The sequence below is a fragment of the Schistocerca piceifrons genome, chromosome 2 (assembly GCF_021461385.2).
Source record: "Schistocerca piceifrons isolate TAMUIC-IGC-003096 chromosome 2, iqSchPice1.1, whole genome shotgun sequence".
In the NCBI taxonomy this organism is placed as follows: Eukaryota; Metazoa; Arthropoda; class Insecta; order Orthoptera; family Acrididae; genus Schistocerca; species Schistocerca piceifrons.
In genome coordinates, this window is record NC_060139.1 from 44,759,879 (window position 1) to 44,782,909 (window position 23,031).

The 23,031-nt window shown below is 41.9% G+C and overlaps 1 protein-coding gene across 1 annotated transcript in view; it reads right to left on the bottom strand.

Annotated features, from left to right (window-relative positions):
* LOC124775137 (reversion-inducing cysteine-rich protein with Kazal motifs-like) overlaps positions 1 to 23,031 on the bottom strand; it is a 370,434-nt gene that overhangs the window by 313,579 nt on the left and 33,824 nt on the right. The window contains exon 2 of the mRNA XM_047249977.1: positions 2,391 to 2,443. Within this exon, the coding sequence (XP_047105933.1) occupies positions 2,391 to 2,443 (53 nt within the window). The remainder of the gene's footprint in view (positions 1 to 2,390; positions 2,444 to 23,031) is intronic.

Genomic DNA, 23,031 nt, shown 5'->3' on the forward strand with positions numbered 1-23,031 from the left:
TGTTCCTAAAGAGTGGGTGCCTCCTGGGCAAATAGTTAAGCAATATTACTACAAAGAAATTTTAAGAAGACTTCGTAAAAGAGTTCTTCGTGTCCGTGCCAACATTGCTGATAATCGGATTCTGCATCACGGTAATGCGCCATCCCATACTGCTCTGTCAGTACAGCAATTTGTAACCTCAAAACAAATTTCAGTACTACCACAGCCACCTTATTCACCAGATATCGCTCCGTGCGACTTTTTTCTATTTCCAAGAGTCAAAACGGCGGTCAAGGGATACCATTTTCAAACAACATAAGATGTCCAAAAAGCTGTAACGAGGCTATTGGAGGATATTAGAGAAGATGAGTTCCAGAAAAGTTACCATCAATAGCAGAAGCGCTGGAAAAAGTGTGTGCAATCAGAAGGGAACTGCTTTGAAGCATACAACACTAAATTTGACTAAAATGGTAAGCAACATTTTTTTCACATCAGTCTCATTACTTTATTGTTGCACCTGGTATCTATAGCGAAATGACCACAATGAGAAAAGTTGTCAAATTGAAAATGTTGTTAATAAAACTTCTCTATTTAAACTAGACTGACCTGCATGTGACTGCTTTTGTCATTAACAAAACTTGCATCTGTCTGCGTATTTAACTGAACTGAACTTTATCTGACTGCATGAAAATATTACTGGGAAATTAATACTCAAAATGCACATCTGACTGCATGAAAGTTTAGTGGCAAAAATAAATGAAAGTCATCAACCTGCATCTGACTGCGTCTGTGGACTTAGCTCGTGCGCTCCTTCCCATTTAGCCGATAATAAAACATATATTCAACTCAGCCGTAGTGCAATGGCATAAAATTGTCATTCTAGATAACTTTACTCATTTTGGCCCAGTTTGTTACTTAATAAAAATTCTGTCCTCATCTGAATAATTTACCAACTGTGCAATGGCATATAGATTATTTTACTCTGATAAATGAAATTATTAGCTTTACTCATGGGAACTTTACTTTAATGTACCTTTTGGTTCAATGCAAGCACGGGATGCGGAGAACGACGTAAGGTGTGAGATGAAACTCTAATTTTATCTAAAAAATGTTTATTGTTCAAACTTTTAAGGCACACGTGAAAAACTAAAAAAAACTTCTATAGCATGGATTTACGAGAAAGTTTCACAAAACGCTTATTGCATCAACAATGGGATTTCTATCTAGCTTTTAGACATTATTTAACCAAAGAAAACCTATTTTATTAATTATTCATTCTTGTTTCCCCAGGTATGTGCCGAGTTTCGCTCAATATATAGCTTATTATGTGCGTAGCGCCAATTCTTACTTTGATGCTGTCACGACCCAGCTGCCTCCTGCAGGCATCTAGCTCCGACTCGAAACACGTCTGCTGTCTGTGCGCATCTCCTCACCACTACACCAACTTTAACCGCGTGCACCTAGCTCTGTTAGCTGTCAAAGATCTTACTACTCGAAGATGTACTACTCGTCCAACCTTGCGGTTGGGAACTATCGACATTTTTCACTGGCTCTATCCTGATCGAATCTCAGCACATACCTTTCAAAATTACTAGAGGCCTACCGAAATTCTTCCTTGGAATGGTGATGGAACAAGACAGAGGGGACCAGCTAGTAGTACCAGAAGTAGCCTCTAACACAATACTTCAGGTGGCTTGCGGAGTACTGATGTAGAGGTCTAAAATAAAACAATGTACTGTAACCATTATTCAGAGAAATATCAATTAACGTAAAGATTCACGGTTATTTCGTACAGGGTAATGCTCGCGGACCTTAAGGCCAATGCAACTATGTCAGTACACGTATTACGAGGGATTTCTGACGACAGATAGTTGAGTCCCCTCCTTGTTTTACGAACCTGAACCCATGTGATTTTAGTCTTCGGAGGATGCAAAAAGATGAGAAGCGTGCATCCAATCTCTATACACTCGACGAGATAGGTGACAGTATTCAGCTTGTCTAGAATATCGAGAGTCGAAATTTCGTCAAGCGCTCTACGAAGTGTTCCTAATATGTCGGGCTGCTGTTGTTGCAGTGGGACCTCTTGCCTAGCAATCGCTGTGAGCAAAAGTAAGCGAAAATTAGTTGAGCCGCTTATCTCAGGGAACATGCGACGAGCACTGTGAGGCAGTTACTGAGGAAAGTAGCTGGTCCAAACGAAGTGGCAACTCCGGGAAAATGTTTGGTCGTACCTGAAATAGTCTTTATCCAATAAAAGGGAAAAAATCGCAGACAAGAAATCCTTCCACATTATTTGTGCTCTACCCTTACTGTAGTAGTTTCAATTGACAGAGCAGTATAGTTTCGTAAATTTCAGAGAAGCCACTAGCGGAAGTAAGGTGGTGCAGGAGCTCGCTGGCTGGTGTACTCACCTCCTGGCACACGGAACGACACGAGCCGGTGGCTAAGGAACAGCAGGCGGACTCTGCAAAAGACATAAAAAAGCGTTACCGCTGTTACCATCACAGCAGCTTAGCTTTATGCAAAGTACAGAGACAACTTGTGGCTTTTAAAGGCTCATATGTCGATTTGCTGAATGAATTGCTTTGAATGTGGTGAATTTACTGATGGCCTACGTGTAAGCCCAATTAGCGTCTTAATAGCTAACTGCAGCACATGAGGGTAATTCCAAATGTAAGGTCTCCTATTTTTTATAGACCTGTTCATTTCTACAATGCTTTACATCAGTTTACAGCTCGAACATTTTGCTATTTTTCGACATAATCATCAGTTCTGTCGATGAATTTTTGTAGACGCTGTAGCAGTTTTTGTATGCCCATGTCATACCAGTTCGCCGCCATACTGTTCAGAAAGTTACGAACCTCTTCTTTCATCTCGTCGTCAGCGCTGAATCGCTTTCCGGCCAAATGTTCTTTTAACTTAGGGAACAGGTGATAGTCACAGGGCGACAATTCAGGACTGTAGTGTGGGTGGGTGATTATGTTCCACTGAAACTGTTGCAGGAGAGCAACAGTTTGCCTCTGGAACCGCGCGACCGCTACGGTCGCAGTTTCGAATCCTGCCTCGGGCATGGACGTGTGTGATGTCCTTCGGCTGGATAGGTTTAAGTAGTTCTAAGTTCTAGGGGACTGATGACCTCAGATGTTAAGTCCCACAATGCTCAGAGCCATTTGATTTGAACAGTTTGCCGAGCGATGTGTGCGCAAGCGTTGGCATGGAGAATGTGTACGCCCTTGCTCAACATTCCTCTTCTTCGGTTCTGAATTGCCCGTTCGAGTTTTGTCAGAGTCTCACAGTACCTGTCAGCGTTAATTGTGGTCCCAGTGGGCATGAAGTCCACCAACAATATACCTTTCCGATCCCAAAAAACGGTTGTCATGACTTTACCGGTAGACTTTGTTTGAATTTCCGCGGCTTTTGGTGAAGAAAGATGCCGCCACTGGCGTGATTGTTGCTTGGTCTCAGGTGTAAAGTGGTATGCCCAGGTTTCACGCCCGTGACAGTTGAGTCCAGAAAGTCGTCCTGTTCGGCTGCAAGGCGGTGAAGAAATGCGCGGGAAGCATCAACTCGTTGCCGCATGTGATCCTCAGTCTACATGCGTGTCACCCATCTTGCGTACACCTTCCGGTAGTTCAATGTTTCCGTTAAACTTCTGAGAGTAGTGCTTCGGAAACCTCAGGAACCAACGTGCAGAGATCATCCAGGGTGACCCTCCGATCTTCACGCATGCTTTGTTCAACCATCAACACTGTCTCCTCAGAAACTGACAGCCGGTCTCCCGCTCTTTTGTTCGTCGTGAATTTCGGTCCGACCAGCTACAAACTCTCTACACCACTTTCGAACATTTTTGACATCCATGCACGACGCACCATACACTTCCGCCAGTTGGCGATGGATTTCAATCGCCGCAGTGTCCTTTGCGTTTAAAAACGAATAACTGTGCGCAATTCGCACTTGGCAGTAACATCCAACGGGAGCTCCGTTCTCAACGGCTGCCAAGCCAAGACTGAGCGCCTCAGCGCGGCGTGCGCATGTTTACACACAGCGCGTGAACACTGTTTATAACAGTGTGACCAACTGCCACACAAATAGAGTTCTGTACTGATAAAAAAAATAAAGGCGACCTTACTTTTGGGATTACCCTCGTAGATGCCTAGCGATGAACATGCACGTTACTCGCACAAAAAGGTTTGTGCACGTGGTACCACCAGAATGTATATTTGATTACCACCAAGAACTGCTATCGAAATTATTTTACTTTTACTATTGGTTTCCATCTTATGATGAATTTTAAGTTGCTGTTGTTGTCGTTTGTGTGGCCATCAGCCCGAAGACTGGTTTAATGCAGCTCTCTCCGCTAGTCTACCCTGTGGAAGCCTCTTCAACCCCGGATAACTACCACCTCTTATATCCATTTCAGTCTGTTTTCATCCCTTGGTCTCTCTCTACAATTTTTAACGACTCCCTCCTCTCCCCATATTTCCCTGCATTACCAAACTGACGACTGCTTCATGCCTTAAGAAGTGCCCTATCAATCGATTCACTATTTTAGTGAAATAGCGCCGTCAATTTCAGTTTCCTCCAGTTCTTTTCGGTACATTCTCATTAGGCACTCGATTTACTCGTCTAATCATTAGCATTCTGCTATAGCACTACATTTCAAATGATTTAGTTCTCTTCTTGTCAGAACTGTTTATCATCCACGATTCACGTCCGGATAAAGCTGCACTTCACTCGAATTTCATCAGAAAAGACTTCGTAACATTTCAATGTATTGATCTGACAGAATTAGATTTTCCTGGAGACATATGAGTCTCAACTTTATCTTCGGTAGGGACAGAAGCTGAAGAAATGAATTAAAATTTGTGCCACGGCCAGAACTTGAAACCGGGTTCAAATCCAGACCGCAGCACGAATTCTAATTTATTGCAGCAGCTCTATCCTTACTGAATTTATATTGATATTTATACGACACCAAATTCCTTGGTTTCAGCTTTAGTACCATATAATTAACAACAGCCTACATGGCAATGTTATTATAACGCCGCCAAATTCAAGTACGATACATTATGCACTCGACAGTAAACTGTACCAGTTAACCATAAAAATTTCATTTTGTAATCCAAATGTCATCGATTATGTCTCTGAAAACAACTCAAGCTTTTCCAAGGATCTTCGCTCTTGAACGACTGCCGAAAGCAATAATTACTAACAACAGCACTCAGTTTTCCTCTCAAGAGATCAGACATTTTTTATGAAAGGAATTGCTTTTCACACTTTCAGCACGCACCATTTTGCGTAGAAGCGAACTGACTAACAGAAAGATTTGTTCGGACGTTCAAGTCGTGCATGACGAAGCTCTCTCAGCAGTATAGTAAGGGTAACGCTTTCCTATTATTTCTTTCTCAGTAAAGAGCCACTTCACATGATGCAAAATATCAAAATGTTCAAATGTGTGCGAATTTCTAAGGGACCAAACTGCTGAGGTCATCGGTCCCTAGACCTAAATATTTTCACATATAAATTGTTTTATAATGCTTCTTAAGCGTTGCGAGGATATCTTTGTGTCTGAAATATGTAGAAGTTCTTGGAACTTAAATCTGATGCTATGTTATGGGTGGTTCATGAAACGAACTCTATCCCGTGGTGCCTCTACAAGTTTTTCAGTAATTTTTTACCTTAGCAAGTACAGATTTAGGGGTATATGGTAAAGCATTATTTACACCAGAAATGTTTAAATGATGTTACTGATTGGCAATTATTTCTTTTTATTACAAATGATTCTGCCCTACTTCAGGTTACGTGGTAAAACAACTTTAGACGAAAGCTACAATGTTTACACAATGAATCCCATCTCAACTCAATCTTACTAACCCCCCCCCCCCCCCCCGAATATTTTCCATTATGCATTCAGTTAACGTTGGTCACCATATCAACTGACCCTCACTACCTACAGCAGTATTCGGCATGTGTTCAGTTAACTTTGGCAATTCCAACGTATTTCACACGACGTGGATTACCAAGGAGGGCGGCCATTCTTGATGCCCACCCCCCAAAAAATTAAAAGAAAGCAAAATTCATGAATCGTTGTGGACTTAGATTAACAACATACTTTTTCAGTAAGTAAGGTCTAGTACCGCAAAATATCTTTTAGCGGACACTTAGCCATAAAATGCACTTTCAATAAAGCGCTCTAACAAGGGGGGTACTTTACGACGAAGCTAAATGTTTTTAAATACAAATTTCGCTAACTTTCGTTGATTTTTACTCAGAACATTACTGCAAAATCTTACTGATATGTAAGTTGGTTCCTGAACCTGAAAATATTGAAAGTGACATTTAACGTGATAAGTGACCTACTAGTAAAACTTAAATTTTTGTGTTGGCTTTACCTGAAAAATTAAAGACATTTATGGAATCTGGTACATGACTTTATTAAAACCAAAAAATAAGGAGGGCGTTGAATTAATACTGTAACACATTCTTCTATCTGCTAATTTAGGTTGAGAAAATGTGGAATTCGTTGTGCGACATCGTGAAATCTTCGCGCTTCAGTCCCCATAGGATGACAAAGTTCGGGTGGATTTGATTAGATTAGATTAGATTAATACTTGTTCCATAGATCATGAATACGACACTTCGTAATGATGTGGAACGTGTCAGGTTAATAAAAGATGTCTGCACAAGATATTACATTACACAAAATATTGCATGACACTAACGTTTAAGGATTTTTTCCCTTAATTTATATCTAAAAATTCAGATGGCGGGGCAACACGCAGCCTTTAGAATGGCATCTGTAACCAAGGTGCGTTCCAAGCAGAAAGGTACCAGTGAGTTTCTTTTGGCGGAAAACTCAGATATTCACAGACGCTTGCAGAATATCTACGGAAACATGCCAATGAACGAAAGCATGGTGAGTCCGTCATTATCGCAATAATATCGCGCAAACGTTTCCTATCTCTCACCTTCCGGTCGGCCGCACGCAACTGTGATTCCTGCAACATTGGGACGTGATGACACTCTCATCTCAGATTATCGACGGAGCGCAATCAACCACATAGCTACTTACCTGGAAGTATTTGTAAGTAGCCCTGACACATTCATCTACCATTTGGGGTACTCAAAAGAGTATATCCGCTGGATTCCTCATCACCTAACAGAGGATCACGAAAATCGACGAAGGCGTATCTGTGCGGAATACAAGGCTGATCGTGCCAATTTTCTGTTGAACATAGTCACAGGCGATGAAGTTCTGCCCTGCATTGCTTTAGACGATGTGTACGACTAGAATCAACAGTTATGTAGCTGCTGTATTGTTTGTTATTGCCTAGCTTACTGGATGATTTAATCAACGGCTTAAGCTCAGAATTATTCTTCAAGCAATAAAGGAAATTCCTACTGAACCTCCGACGGTTCTCTGTGATTTATTGCATAATTTGGTAAACCATACAGCTGCTGACGTCATTCGTTCCTAAATGTTGGAAACTAGTATCTATAAAAAGTAATAATTGCCAATCGGTATCATCAACTATCATTTTCTAGTGTAGAGGATGGATTAACTTATTCCGTCTAGATTGGTGCTTACTAAGGTGAAAAATTACTGAAAAAGAAGTGAAAACATTTGGCGATGACAGTACGTTTTAAGAACTACCAATAACAAAGCATCAGACTGAAATTCTAAACTCCTTTACGTATTTTGGATATGGAGGTACCAAGCATCATAGAAAAATTTCGATGAGGAAATACTTCATTCACTCTGTGGTCCTGATGGGCTAGTGTATGTCGACGAGGATAAAGAAGAATTACTGGCGACATCGTTAGAATCACAATTCCGTGACAGGCAGGAAGAAATAATAAACGGACGAGTGGCTCAATTGAAGCAAGAGAGGCCAGATACGGAATTTACCCCAGTTTCCGATCGACTTGTGTGTGCCTACATCAGACGCTTTGGGAATAATAAATTCCCCGGTCCTGACAAGGTCCGTAACCCATACCTGAAACACCTGCCTCCTAACGCAGTCACCTACCTCACCACACTATACAACCAGTACCTTCCCCTAACCTACTTCCCAAAAGCCTGGAAAACTGCTCAGGTTGTAACCATACTTAAACCCAATAACAATCTTGTCCTTCCACAAAGCTGTCGACCCATCCCACTCCTGTGCTTTATAGGGAAAGTACTAGAGTGCCTAACCGGATTCCTACGAGACAATAACGCAATCAGCCCTCAGCAGTTTGGATTCCGCCCTGGACACAGCACCATCTATCGATCCCTGCTTCTGGTGGAACACATATGCAGGGCGGGAGACCGGAAACACAGCACAGGAGGAATTTTTTCTCGGTATCGAGAAAGCATTCGACAAAGTCTGGCAAGATTGCTTAATATACAAGTTATCCCAGTTAGACATTGCAGGACATATCATCAGCGCGATAGACTCGTTTCTGACAGGGAGGCAATACCACGTCAGATGTGGCAAACATGTACGCATGATCACGGACGCCGTGGCCGGAGTTCCGCGGGGCTCAGTTCTTGGCCCCATATTATACTCGCTAAACACCAATGACGTGCCAAAGTTGGCAGGTGGTGAGATAGCGCTGTGTGCCGATGACAAGGCTGTTTGCAGGAGTAGCAGCAGCCTCAGTATCACAGCAAGAAAGCTACAAGAGCACTTGGACAAAATCGTGAAATGGTGCAACATTTGGAAAATAAAGATCAATCCTGAGAAGTCCGTAGCAGTTATGTTCACGAGGAAGTTGACTCCTCCAAACAGACGGATTTCTGTAGCCGACAAAGAAATAGAATGGAGCGACTCATATAGAACTGGAGCTACATATCACGGCATTGTACTATACAAACGCCTAACCTTCGCAAAGCAGATAGACAGATCCAGAAACAGAGGTTGCACTGCTTTTATCCAACTGCACCCGCTCCTAAAAAGTGGAGGACTTAGCATAGAAACGAAACTAAGACTGTACAGGTCTGTTATCCTCCGAAGTATTCTATATGGATCGGAAGGTTGGTCTTCGCCAGCAGACCGACATCTACAACTAATTCAGAGACTCCAAAACAGAATCCTCCGGGTCATCGCCGATGCAGACAGACATTAAAGACCTTTTAGAAGAACCATCAGTCTACACTTACATTAAAAGAAACTCAGAAAAACTCTATGAAAAGACACCTACTTCGACCCACCAACTAATTCACCATCTGATGCTTCGCCGGCCGGGGTCGCCGAGCGGTTCTAGTCACTTCAGTCTGGAACAGCGTGACCGCTATGGTCGCAGATTCGAATCCTGCCTCGGGCATGGATGTATGTGATGTCCTTAGGTTAGTTAGGTTTAAGTAGTTCTGAGTTCTAGGGGACTGATGATCTCAGAAGTTAAGTCCCATAGTGCTCAGGGCCATTTGAACCATTTGGAACCTGATGCTTCAGACAAGCGACCAATCTCAACATTAACCAGAGAATTTAGGAGATAACGGTTACAGACAAAACAGTCATACATGCAAACATGATTTAGATAAACTACAAAAGCTATTCTTCTAAATCTCATTCAGCCATACTAGAAGTCAGCCGGGGAAAGAGCCCTGAAGTCCTTCAGTGCAACAAATATAGATAGGCAAACACCCTTGCACTTCAGTACCGCTTTTAATTGTCAATTCGTGCTGGAGTCGGCACAGATAAATTATTATCTTATTTTAAAGTCTTAACACAATACGTGAAGTCTTAAAGTTACGAAATGTGTGTACGTCATGCTGCAGCGTGACCCTCGATGCACAAATTGCCTAGACTATGTTAATTCAATATTTTATAGTGATACCATTTAGAGGCCTCCAACAGCCTTTACAAATAATTTCAAACATTTTCGAAACCCTTACTCGCTATCAACCACCTCAAAATTATGAAGAGTTACACATCTATCGCTTACTACATCTTCTCTCTTCATGTAATGGAGGTTCGGCTTCAGGCATGACGTATTACTTTTCACTTCTTTACCCCAAAGTATATTTGTAACACATTTTGCAGACAGTATCACTGTGTACCACAGAAAGTAAATGAAAAATTATATCATTGTACAACACACTGTTACGGATATATGACGTCATATACGTTGAGATGCTTGAAAACTTGTTTTTCTTAAGATGGGACGCAAATTACTCACATTATACTCAGCGAATGTTTAATAAGGAGATTACTTTGTGACTTCAAACGGGCTTTAAAAATAATCTCAATTGTTTCCTAATTTTTTTCTTTGGTTTATGGGTGAATATCCTAAAAGTAAATCAGACAAATGGAAATACACTGTATGCCCATCCTTTTAGAGATCGTTGCGGGACTCGGCTCTTCGAAAGAGGATGTCAAATTAAACACCTTTAGCCGTCAATTTTCAACCTTATTTTATTTGCCAACCAGTTTCAGGGTTTACTACTCCATCTTCAGGCCCCTGACCGACGTGTAGGAAGAATCTACATTACTTGTGATCAGGTGATGGTTAAAGCGATCACTGTAGCAAATATGTATTAATACCGGTATTGCTGGCCTCTGTTTTGATCACAAGCGAGATAGATTCTTCCTACATGTCGGTCAGGGGCCTGAAGATTGCGTAGTGAAGCGCTGAAACTGGCTGCCAAATAATATAAGGTTGAAAATTGACGGCCTGAAAGGTGTTTTATTGAACATCCCCTATATGGAAATACTGTTTTGCACCTTCAACGATAAATTTATTACATGTCTGACATCAAATTTTTAATAAATTATCTCTTTTATAAGGGAATTAGACGTCTGAGTCTGTCTTATATATGGGAGTGGAGTGTTAACGGTCAGTTACTAAGATGTCATATAATTCACATACGCAGTTAGCATTTGAACAGTGTCTTCCGTGCCTACCAGGTTTAAAAGGCAATCATTGCTGAGATCTCATATGCGTGATTAGCTAAACCGATCGGAAAAGCCAGTAGTCAACAGTCTATTTATATCAGAACAATGTGGGGCCATGACAAAGCGCTACACTGAATAGAGACGCAGAGTCCCCACAGTGATACCTCAAAAGCAGCTCCGGTTAATACACTGTCAGGAGACTGTCACGCAGCACACTTTACAAGCCGGTCGGGTCTCGGGTGGTGAAAAGAGAACCGGTCTCACAAGCAGAGAGAAATCGTTACGCAAGATCTTTGTGGTCACTTCCGCAGTCCGATTCTCTATATTAAATATCAGCGCAGTGTTTGTGGCTAGGAGGTAAGCATTTCATTACCGAATTTTAACTCCGGCTTGTAAAGGAACATATTAAATGCTTTGCTTTACCGAAGTATGCGATACCCTCCAAATTCAACCAGTTTAACGAGTATTTATGATTATAGAAAAGTTATTGTGTATGTTAACAATGATTGCATAACATGTCTCCATAAACAGTCAACCCATTAAATTATACTGAATAACTGACCCACACAAAAGTTAATATCACTTGATCACTGATACAGCAAATGTCATCATGTAAAAACACGAAGTTCATCTTAAATAATTAATATGAAGTACGAAAAATAGCGGCCAACTTAGGTATTTTGGATCTCCTTAAATAAAAATCACCCAGTGAAACCTATTTGTTCACTAGGAGCATTTTCACTCAGTATTCACGTAATCAATCCTATTTTAGACGAAAACCAATGTAATTCTTAATCATTCATGTTATTTACTTATTTATGCAAATTAGAGAAGTCAGTTGACAAACTTCTAAAAAACGGCCTTTTTGTAACAAAGAATTACTCTGTCAAGTCAACAAATCTGTCTGGCATTTTAATAACCTGTTAAATTATGTCACTCGATGCAAATTAATAACTTTTCTGCACAAATTACGATAACAGATGTACATGTGTCTTATAAACTATATCTCTTTTTAGTAGTTCTTTGACAATGTTATAAATACCAGCAGCAAGAAGGGTCGGGGGCGCACTCGGAATGTCTCTTTGATTAAGCGTGTTTGTGTGTTATTGTTTGAGGTGGATAAACAATGCAAAGAACATGTAAAGGAAGTACTACTTTGTGTTGTGTCATGGTCTTTGGTGGACAGTGGGATTGAGATGGCCACCAGAGTAATAAATATTTGAAGTTTACATATTTGTTGGTTTCGCTCGTTCTTTATCATCAAAAGCACATGAAAAACACGGGACCTCATGTTTTTAACCCTAGACAACCAGATTTAGAGCCAGCATCAGCATCGAGACACAGCAGCGATCCAGCAAGCAGCAGCGATTACCACAATGCATTTTAATGGCGCCAACCTAACATCAAGTGCTAACAAGCTCCGTAAGTGGGAGTGAAATAGTGCAATTATAGTAATTAGCAATATCTACGACTAGGCGACCATTACAAGCTTCACCCAACTAAAACGACTGTCCTTCGTGTATCCATGCGAACTGCTGTCACCTACACAGTCTCATCACCTGCTATAACTAAATGAATTAATGAAAATGTTAGATCTCATTTTTGTAAGTTCTCGTTCAAATGGTTCAAATGGCTCCAAGCACTATGAGACTTAACATAGGAGGTCATCAGTCCCCTAAACTTAGAACTACTTAAACCTAACTAACCTAACGACATCACACACATCCATGCCCGAGGGAGGATTCGAACCTGCGACCACAGCAGCAGTGCCGCTCCGGACTGAAGTCTAAGTTCTGACCTGCTCACGAAGTGAGAGCAGCGAAATTGATTCCATGTAAGTCGTACGCTATTTTTTATCCATTTCTTTTTATATCTACCTCGATGTTACGTAATGAACAGAAAAATTTCATAGTTTCCAAAATGGTTCAAATGGCTCTGAGCACTATGGGACTTAACTTCTGAGGTCATAAGTCCCCTAGACTGAGAACTACTTAAACCTAACTAACCTAAGGACATCAGACACATCCATGCCCGAGGCAGGATTCGAACCTGCGACCGTAGCAGTCGCACGGTTCCGGACTGCGCGCCTAGAACCGCGAGACCACCGCGGCCGGCCGAAAATCTGGTACACAGTAGTTTCCACTGCATCACTTTCGCCTCCAGAAAAACTGCTGCTCCAAAATCCTATTCAACGCGCTGCGGGAAAAAAGTGAGTCCATTTTTTTTTTACGCATGGCAATAGTTGCTGAACAGTGCCAGGTACCACCAATGCACTCTTTGTCCAGGTAGTGCTAGATGTTCAGCAAGACGTGGGCGGAAAAAATGCAACACCCTCAGGGATTACTCAGTGGCACCAGAGTATAATATCTACATCTACGTGATTACTCTGCTATTCACAATAAAGTGCCTGGCAGAGGGTTCAGTGAACCAACTTCATGCTGTCTCTCTAGCGTTCCACTCTCGAACGGCACGCGGGAAGAACGAGCACTTAAATTTTTCCTTGCGAGGCCTGATTTCTCTTATTTTATCGTGATGATCATTTATGCCTATTTAGGTGAGTGCCAACAGAATGTGTTTGCAATCGGAGGAGAAAACTTTGTTTTAATGATTGCCACTCCAATTCACGTATCATGTCTGTGACAGTCCCACCTGATGCGGATCCCACACCGCGTAGCAACACTCCGGAATTGGGCGGACAAGCGTGGCGTAAGCAGTCTCTTTGGTAGACCTGTTCCACCTTCTACGTGTTCTGCCAATGAATCGCAGTCTTTGGTTTGCTCTACCCACAATATTATCTATGTGATCGTTCCAATTTACGTTATTTGTAATTGTAATTCCTAAGTATTTAGTTGAATTTACAGCCCTCAGATTTGTGTGTGACTTATCGCGTAATCGAAATTTAGCTGATTTCTTTCAGTACTCATGTGAATAATTTCGCACTTATCTTTATTCAGGGTCAATTGCCACTTTTTACACCATACAGATATCTAAATCATTTTGCAAGTCGTTTTGATCATCTGATGACTTTACAAGACGGCTTATGACAGCATCATCTGCAAACAATCGAAGACGGCTACTAAGATTGTCTCCTATGTCGTTAATATAGATCAGGAACAATAGAGGGTCTATAACACTTCCTTGGGGAACGCCGGATATTACTTCGATGACTTTCCGTCTATTACTACGAACTGTGACCTTTCTGACAGGAAATCACGAATCCAGTCGCACAACTGAGGCGATACTCCGTAGGCACGCAGTTTGGTTAGAAGACGCTTGTGAGGAACGGTGTCTAAAACCTTTTGTAAATCTAAAAATATGGAATCAATTTGACATCCCCTGTCGATAGCACTTATTACTTCATGAGTATGAAGACCTAGTTGTATTTCACAAGAACGATATTTTCTGAATCCCTGCTGACTATATGTCAATAAATCGTTTCCTTCGAGGTACTTCGTAATGTTCGAATACAGTATATGTTGTAAAACCCTACTGGCAAATCGACGTTAGTGATGTAGGCCTGTAATTCAGCGGATTACTCCTACTTCGCTTTTTGGATATTGGCATGACTTGAGCAATTTTCCAGTGTTTCGATACGTTTCTTTCTGTGAGCGAGTGGTTGTATATAATTACTAAATATGGAGCTGTTTTATCAGCATACTCTGAGAGGAACCTGACTGGTATACAATCTGGACCGGGGGCCTTGCCTTTATTAAGTGATTTAAGCTGCTTTGTTACACCGAGGATATCTACTTCTATGTTCATACTGAGGATTGTAGTGCTAGTAATTAATTTATCACGGTCATCACAGATCAGATGGTACACAGAAGACCTCTCCTTGTGCCCCCAGTTCTGACTCCGGGGAGGTAGCTTTGGTGAATTTACAGGTGAGCAGTGTTTGCCGTCGAGAGGTAAGTAATCCTACTGAGAGATTTCAGCCGTTTGAACGGGTTCATATTGTGAACCTGCGGGAAGCTGTATGGAAGTATCGACGAACTGGGACGCATGGGAACGTGGGCACATTGTATCAATGGTGTATCGATACAGTCAGCAGTAGTCTGTGGAACATCCTCACATCTTTAGAACAGGCTCTGGACGTCTGCGTAGTACAGATGCGACCACTGTAGGAGTAGCGATGGCTGGCGAAACATCATCCTGGGGATGTGTTGCACCTGCTTTCTCCAGAGATGAGTAACCGTCTGCTTGCAGCAGGACTGACGTCACTTGCACCTTCGGCGACGCTGCCATTGACACCACGACGACACTAAGCACGGCTAGTCTGCTGATTCGAAATAGTCGACTGGAAACCGGAGTGGTGCCCATCCGTCTTCAGTGAGGAGATATGTTCTGGTTGCACTTGTAAATGCTATGAATAATATTTTATTACGTGTTTCACATGGGTTAAAATGTTCATCGCTTTGTGTTTCAACATTCATGACAAATGAAATGTTTTAAGTGATTTTCGTGCCAGACGATGGCGGTGGCCGAAACCGGTAGTATTAATACACTACTGGCCATTAAAATTGCTACATCAAGAAGATGACGTACTACAGACGCGAAATTTAAACGACAGGAAGGAGATGCTGTGATATGCAAATAAATTGCTTTTCTGAGCATTCACACAAGGCTGGCGCCGTTGGCGACACCTACAACGTGCTGACATGAAGAAAGTTTCCAACCGATTTCTCATACACAAACAGCAGTTGACCGGCGTTGCCTGGTGAAACGTTGTTGTGATGCCTCGAGCGAGGAGAGGAAATGCGTACCACCACGTTCCCGACTTTAATAAAGGTCGGATTGTAGCCTATCGTGATTGCGGTTTATCGTATCGCGACATTGCTGCTCGCGTTGGTCGAGGTCCAATGACTGTTAGCAGAATATGCAATCGGTGGTTCAGGAGGGTAATACGGGACACCGTGCTGGATCCCAACGGCCTCGTAACACTAGCAGTCGAGACGACAGGCATCTTATCCGCATGGCTGTAACGGATCGTGTAGCCACGTCTCGAGCTCTGAGTCAACAGATGGAGACGTTTGCAAGACAACAACCATCTGCACGAACAGTTCGACGACGTTTGCAGCAGCATGGACTATCAGCTCGGAGACCATGGCTGCGGTTACCCTTGACGCTGCATCACAGACAGGAGCGCCTGCGGTGTACCCAATGACGAACATGGGTGCACGAATGGCAAAACGTCATTTTTTCGGATGAATCCAGCTTCTGTTTACAGCATCATAATGGTCGCGTCCGTGTTTGGCGACATCGCGGTGAACGCACATTGGAAGCGTGTATTCGTCATCGCCATACTGGCGTATCACCTGGTGCGATGCTATGGGGTACCATTGGTTACACGTCTCGGTCACCTGTTGTTCGCATTGACGGTACTTTGAACAGTGGACGTTATATTTCAGATGTGTTACGACCCGAGGCTCTACCCTTCATTCGATCCCTGCTAAACCATACATTTCAGCAGGATAATGCACGACCGCATGTTGCAGGTCCTGTACGGGCCTTTCTGGATACAGAAAATGTTCGACTGCTGCCCTGGCCAGCACATTCTCCAGATCTAACTGAAAACGTCTGGCCAATGGTGGCCAAGCAATTGGATCGTCGCAATACGCCAGTCACTACTCTTGATGAACTGTGGTATCGTGTTGAAGCTGCATGGGCAGCTGTACCTGTACACGCGATCCAAGCCCTGTTTGACTCAATGCTCAGGCGTATCAAGGCCGTTATTGCGCCAGAGGTGATTGTTCTGGGTACTGATTCCTCAGGATCTATGCACCCAAATTGCGTGAAAATGTAATCACATGCCAGTTCTAGTATAATGTATTTGTCCAATGATTACCCGTTTATCATCTGCATTTCTTCTTGGTGTAGCAATTTTAATGGCCAGTAGTGTATAATGTAGTTAATGCAGTTCAGTGTAATGAATGTTTTGAAACATATATCGACTGCTGAAAATTGCCTAAAAATCTATTAAAGTGTTTAATTTAAAAATGGAGACAACTTTCCCAAGTTCGGCAGTATTACACTTATTTGTTCAGGTAGCTTTAATACAATAACTGATAGCCCTCTCATATTGTTTCAGACCTACCCACTTCTTTGAAAGGTGGATCACTTGTTCTGATGTACTGGAAATACGATATATTGTCGATATTTTACCTCTTATACATCCATAGGATTGATATCATTCAGAGTTTATAGGTATGTCGATATATCGATGTTTCCTGTCAGAAAGGGACATTGATGTACTGGATGAGAGGCGGGTGGGTCGCAGGCGTTCAGAGACTTCTAATAATTTGAGTGTGAAGTCAGTGTCACTCTATCCTTTAGACACAGACTTAAATATCGTCGTTGCAGAACGTTTTTACAAGTTTGAAAACATTTCACACGATAAAACTGCTGCACTTAATTACACACAGAAAATAATTGTATTATGCTTGGAATGCTACTGATAACAGTTTGACTGTTTGAAGTGCCATAGTGCAGAGGAAGATCTAATATAAGAGATGTGAGACCACTTATAACAAGAAATCAACGAGAAAGTGTTATACATAGCTAAAATCTTGGAAGAAATTGTATTTTATAAGAACAAGAGAAGTGGGGTACGCAGAAGTGTAAACAAGGTTATAAAAATGCTCCTCGACGTATCAAACAAGAAAGGTTGTACATTAACTAAATTGCGATGGTAGCAACAAGATTACAAACCGGCGTGCCTTCGTCCGCTGGGAGAACTATGTTTGGACAGCGGGAAGTTGGGTTGTTGACGGAACGAGTTCTTATGTATGCCAGCAACGTGCTGGAGTTTCGCCGCCCAAAGCGAGCGGCATCGTCAGAGAATGTGCGGCGTGCTTCACAGCAGACGCGAGCTGTGAATGCGGGAGCGGCGATAAAGAGCCCGCTGTCCACGGCGCGGCCGTGCCGTGTGTCAGGCCTGTATTCGCCGCAACGCCTGGGGCCAACGGCGGCACCACTAAAACCTAGCAGCGATGTCGCCAGGAAATGAAGAAGCGCCGGCCCGACAGAAATTTTCTTCAAGTCACAGATGGTGTAATCCAATCAGTAAGGTTATCAGAAATAGTTACAATTTACAAAACGGAGGACTTAGTGATCTAACCTGAGCGCTCAAAGTTGTGGCCGAGCTGTTCCATGCGCTTCTGTCCGGAACCAAGCTGCTGCTACGGTCGCAGGTTCGAATCCTGCTTCAGGCATGGATGTGTGTGATGTCCTTAGGGTAGTTAGGTTTAAGTAGTTCTAAGTCTAGGGGACTGATGACCTCAGATGTTAAGTCCCATAGTGCTCAGAGCCATTTGAAACATTTTTGAGCGCTCAAAAGTCATGGAGAGGATTGTCCCTTCAAAATGTAGCATGCATACTGAAGAGCCAAAGAAACTGGTACACCTGCTGCCTACTATCGTGTAGCCCCCCGCGAACAAGCAGAAGCTCCGTAACACGATGTGGCATTGACTCGACTAACGTCTCCAGCCGTGCTGGAGGGAACTGACACCATGAATCCTGCAGGGCTGTCCATAAATCCGTAAGAGTAAGAGGAGGTGGAGGACTTTTCTGAACAGCACGTTGCAAGGCATCCAAGATATGATCAATAATATTCGTCTCTGGGGATTTTGGTGGCAATCTGAAGGGTTTAAACTCAGAAGAGTGTTCCTGGATACACTCTGTAGCATTTCTGGACGTTTGGGGTGTCGCATTGTCCTGCTGGAATTTCCCAAGTCCGTCAGAACGCACAATGAATATGAATGGTTGCAGATGATCCGACAGGATGCTTACATACGTGTCACCTGTCAGAGACGTATCTAGATGTGCAAGGGGTCTCATATTACCCCAACTGCACACGCCCCACACCGTTACAGAATCTCCACCAATATGAAAAATAATTTTTATTTTTTTTCTTATTAACATTTTACGTGAACACAGTCATTTCTTACTACTACTGATGCTGCAAACTTAATCTGTTTCTCTGCATCTATAGTTCAAACGCTTCGACTTTCTTCATTTTGCGTCGTCAAATGGCAGTATTAGCAATTTTTCATAACAGTGATGTGCATGCATCATTTCAGAAGTGAATCCTAAGTCCATGTAAACGAATGAGTTCAGGAGATTTCTTTCCTCGAAGGAATTTTCGTTTAGCTGTGCTAACCATCTCTGTAGCTCCTTCACTTCTGCGTCCGGCGTAGTCGATTCCTAGATAGTATTCTTTCTTTCAAAAATGGTTCAAATGGCTCTGAGCGCTATGGGACTCAATTGCTGTGGTCATAAGTCCCCTAGAACTTAGAACTACTTAAACCTAACTTACCTAAGGACATCACACACATCCATGCCCGAGGCTGGATTCGAACCTGCGACCGTAGTGGTCGTGCGGTTCCAGACTGTAGTGCCTTTAACCGCTCGGCCACTCCGGCCGGCGTATGCTTTCTTTACTGATACCTTTGAGTAGAGTGTAAGTGTGGGACTAAATCTGGTGTTACTTGCAAACCATTCCAGAGTAAGTGTTTCACGTAACGCTATATTACTCGGACACTGAAGAACAATTGAAGATAAAGTTTTTTTTTTTAATTTATTGAGTTTCAGGACGTGCCCTTACAGTTATCTCAACAGTGCATCATGACGACACGAATGTAAGGACAACACAACAGACAGTCACTGAGCGGAGAAAATCTCCGACCCGGCTGGGAATCGAACTCGGGCCCTTCAGTTAACAATCCGCGGCGTTGATCACCCAGCCACCGAGGCGGACAAAGGTCAGGTTTTTAACGTGCCATCGACAACGAAATTATTAGAGACGGAGCAGAAGCTTTGATGGGGGACGAAGTCGGCCGTGCCATTTGAAAGAAGTCATCCCGGCATTTGCCTGGAGTGATTTAGGGAAATGACGCAAAACCTAAATCTGGATGGTCGGACGCGAATCTGAACCGTCGTTCCCCCAAATACGAATCAATTGTACTGACCACTGCGCCACCTCGCTTGATCGGAGCCTTAAGACGATCGAGCAGCAACCGGTTTTAGTGTGTAGCCTTGATTCGATTGAGTACCTCAAACCTGATTAAAATAGTATAGTTTCTCCAGAAATATTAGCTCACTGTAATTATATATGCATTCATTTCGATGTTTTATAGCACTGGATAAATATAACATTTCGATTTGCATTGTATCAATGTCGTAATGACATTTTAGTACAACAGAATATTCACAACTCAGAACTTTACATTTATTCTGGCTGGTGGCGTTGGGTGATGCTGGTTTGGTACGGACTCTTTGTCTCGTGAGAATACAGTGGGCACACTGAAAGCGACAGCGATCTGGACCATGGTGATTGATGTGAGCGGGGTAAGACATTTGTTTCGATTCACCATATTGTTAGAACACATAGGAACCAATATACAATTTTTATTTAGTCATCGAAGCTTATTTACTGTTTGTCTCATTGGTTTCAAATACGTGCGGGTTTAACCATAGCAAGTCCAGCCCCAGCAATATCAAGACATATTGCATAGCGTGAATTACCAAGAAGGAGGTGTTGTAGTTTATGCCCAAGTTAAAAAAAATAATTAGAAAGCAACAAAACTCCTTAATTTTTGTTGAATTATGTTACGACATAATTTTTAAAGAGATATTGATTAAGTAAGGATTTGAACCTGGGAGTACTGAATTCTATATTCATTGGGGAATGTGGCATCTACTAGTCAGACATAAACTTTTGTGTTAACTCTAACTGTAAAATTTAAAACATATCTCGAATCAATTAGAATAATTCATTAAAAACCATATTTTATTTGAAAATTTTAAAATGTATTGGAAGTGACTAGATTACAATATTTTCAAAAGGTTGGCATAAAGCACCCACGTTGGTATTGCAAAGTTTTATATAGTTATCGCCGTTTCTCGCTTCCCCTTTTTTCCATTGCTTCTTGTGCAAGCAGTTTCCATACTCTTGGCCTCTACCTTGCACCGTTTCATCTGCATCCTGTTTCAGTGTTCTTTCTGATATGCCTCTCATCCAACGGGTATGCGCTGCCCGATTCGTTTCAGCCGCCTTGAACCATCCGTCCTTTCAAATTGGCCGAGAAAAAAGATGTGTTCCATTTGAATGTATTCGACGTTGCTTTGTCATACAGTGACGAAAGTGAAAATTTGTGGCATATCCGGTCTCGAACCAAGGTTTCCAGCTTATCGCGGGCGATTATCTGAGGACGATTCACGGACAGACCCAAAATTACATATGTCGTAACTATGTGTCTTCAATCTATACTCGTACATCCATTATCTATATTCCGGTAAAACGTCTCCCCTGCACGGAAATATACGTAATGGATGCACGACTACAGGTAGTAGACACATTGTTGACGACATATAACAGGTTGGCTCTGGCTGTGAATCGTGCATGGATAGCCAAATGGATAGGCGTCCGCTCGAGATAAGGGGGAAACACGGGTTCAAGTCCCGGTCCGGAACAAATTTTCACTGTCGTCACTCCATTATACACTTAATATTAATCCATATTCGCAACTGCGAATTCGTTTCACATGAATATGTGCGTTTTTTTAAATTACGTGAAAATCTATTTTCAGGGATGTATGTAATAATTCTTTGAAAAAAAATCAATAATAATCTCTCTCGTTGTATTCTCTCTCATCGGATTTGTTATAACACTAACGTAAGTTTATCTGAGCGAGTAACATGATCCATAAAGTCAAACGCCTTGGAAACACCACAAAAAGTACCAACTGGAGATATTTTGTTATTGAAGGATTGCAATATTTGGCGAATGATACACGAAAGTTAATATCAGTCGAGCGAACCTTCTGGAATCAGACTGTGATGTGCTAAGTAAACTGTTTTTACTTGGATGCGAGCTAAATCCTGACTACAATGCTTTCTGCAATGTTTTGGAGAAAGACAGCAGTGAGGACACTGGACGATTCATATTTAAGTCTTTCATGACACCTTTGTTATAAAGAGGTTTAACAACTTCATATTTTAATCTGTCTGGAAAAATTCTCTATGTTAGTGGAGAATTACATATATCACTAACAACAGTGCTTAGTAAGGAAGAAAATCTTTTCATACTTCTGTTTGAAATTCCTTCTACGCCATATGAGCTTTTGGGTTTTGGAATTATTATAAATCTGTTAATTTCAGTGAAGGATGTTTTTTTCTTCTGCTATTGTAGTTCCTCCAAGTTTTGTGGAATTACATTTTTAGAATATTCTGTAGCTTTTTCGACTAAACTATTCAATCCTATTTTTCCTGCTACAGTAGGAAAGTGATTGCTAAAAATACTTGTAACTTGAGCTTATCGGTCGCGAGATTGTCGTTAAGGTTAGTTGTATTTGTGAGAATGATCTGTCGAATCCCTCTAAAATCTTTTTAATTTTCTAAATTGTTTACAGGCATTTACCACTTGATAAATGTTTGCGAATGTAACTTACTTCCCCTAAAGAAATGTAGCACTTTGTTCTTTAGGTTTGGATGTTTCATAAACGATGATCTGACACCTTTCCTAATCTAACTAATATAAAAATCCATTCCGACAATACATGTCACAGAGGTTGATTAATAAAAGGTTCATGGGAAAGTGCTGGCATGTGTCTTATTACTACCACTTTAACCAAGACATTCGCATACTCTGATTAAAAGTCGGTTAATACTGATTTCCAATAGTAATTTCGTGCGTACCTAAGAAAAGCAGAAACCGTTGCAGTCATTCCCATCGTAATTAGCTTATTTTATTAGAATCTAATACACAATTTGACACTCCTCATAACAGGTCAAGGAACAAGCATGTCAGTTCTCACTGAAACAATAGTTTTTTATTCGTATGAGTTAAAGTTCAGATGGCCAAGTTTCACATGCGAGACATGTGCCTCTTATGGCAGGGCAGCTCTCTTTATGTCTCTCAGGCAATGTGGAACCTTCACATAACGTTTTCAGAGAAGGATCTGTCTTGGGTGGTAGCTTTTCAAATGCTTGAAAGGTCTGTCAAATCATGACTGCAGTGGAATATTATTCCCCGTGCCATGGCACCAGACCAGAAAAGACAGCTCAGAAACTGATGATCGTTAACTTGTCCAAGCCATTTGCTGATGCCTTTCGAAGTTTGACAGGCTTCTGATTAAGTAAGTAGTTAGGCCCCTGGTAGACGTACTGACGCCAA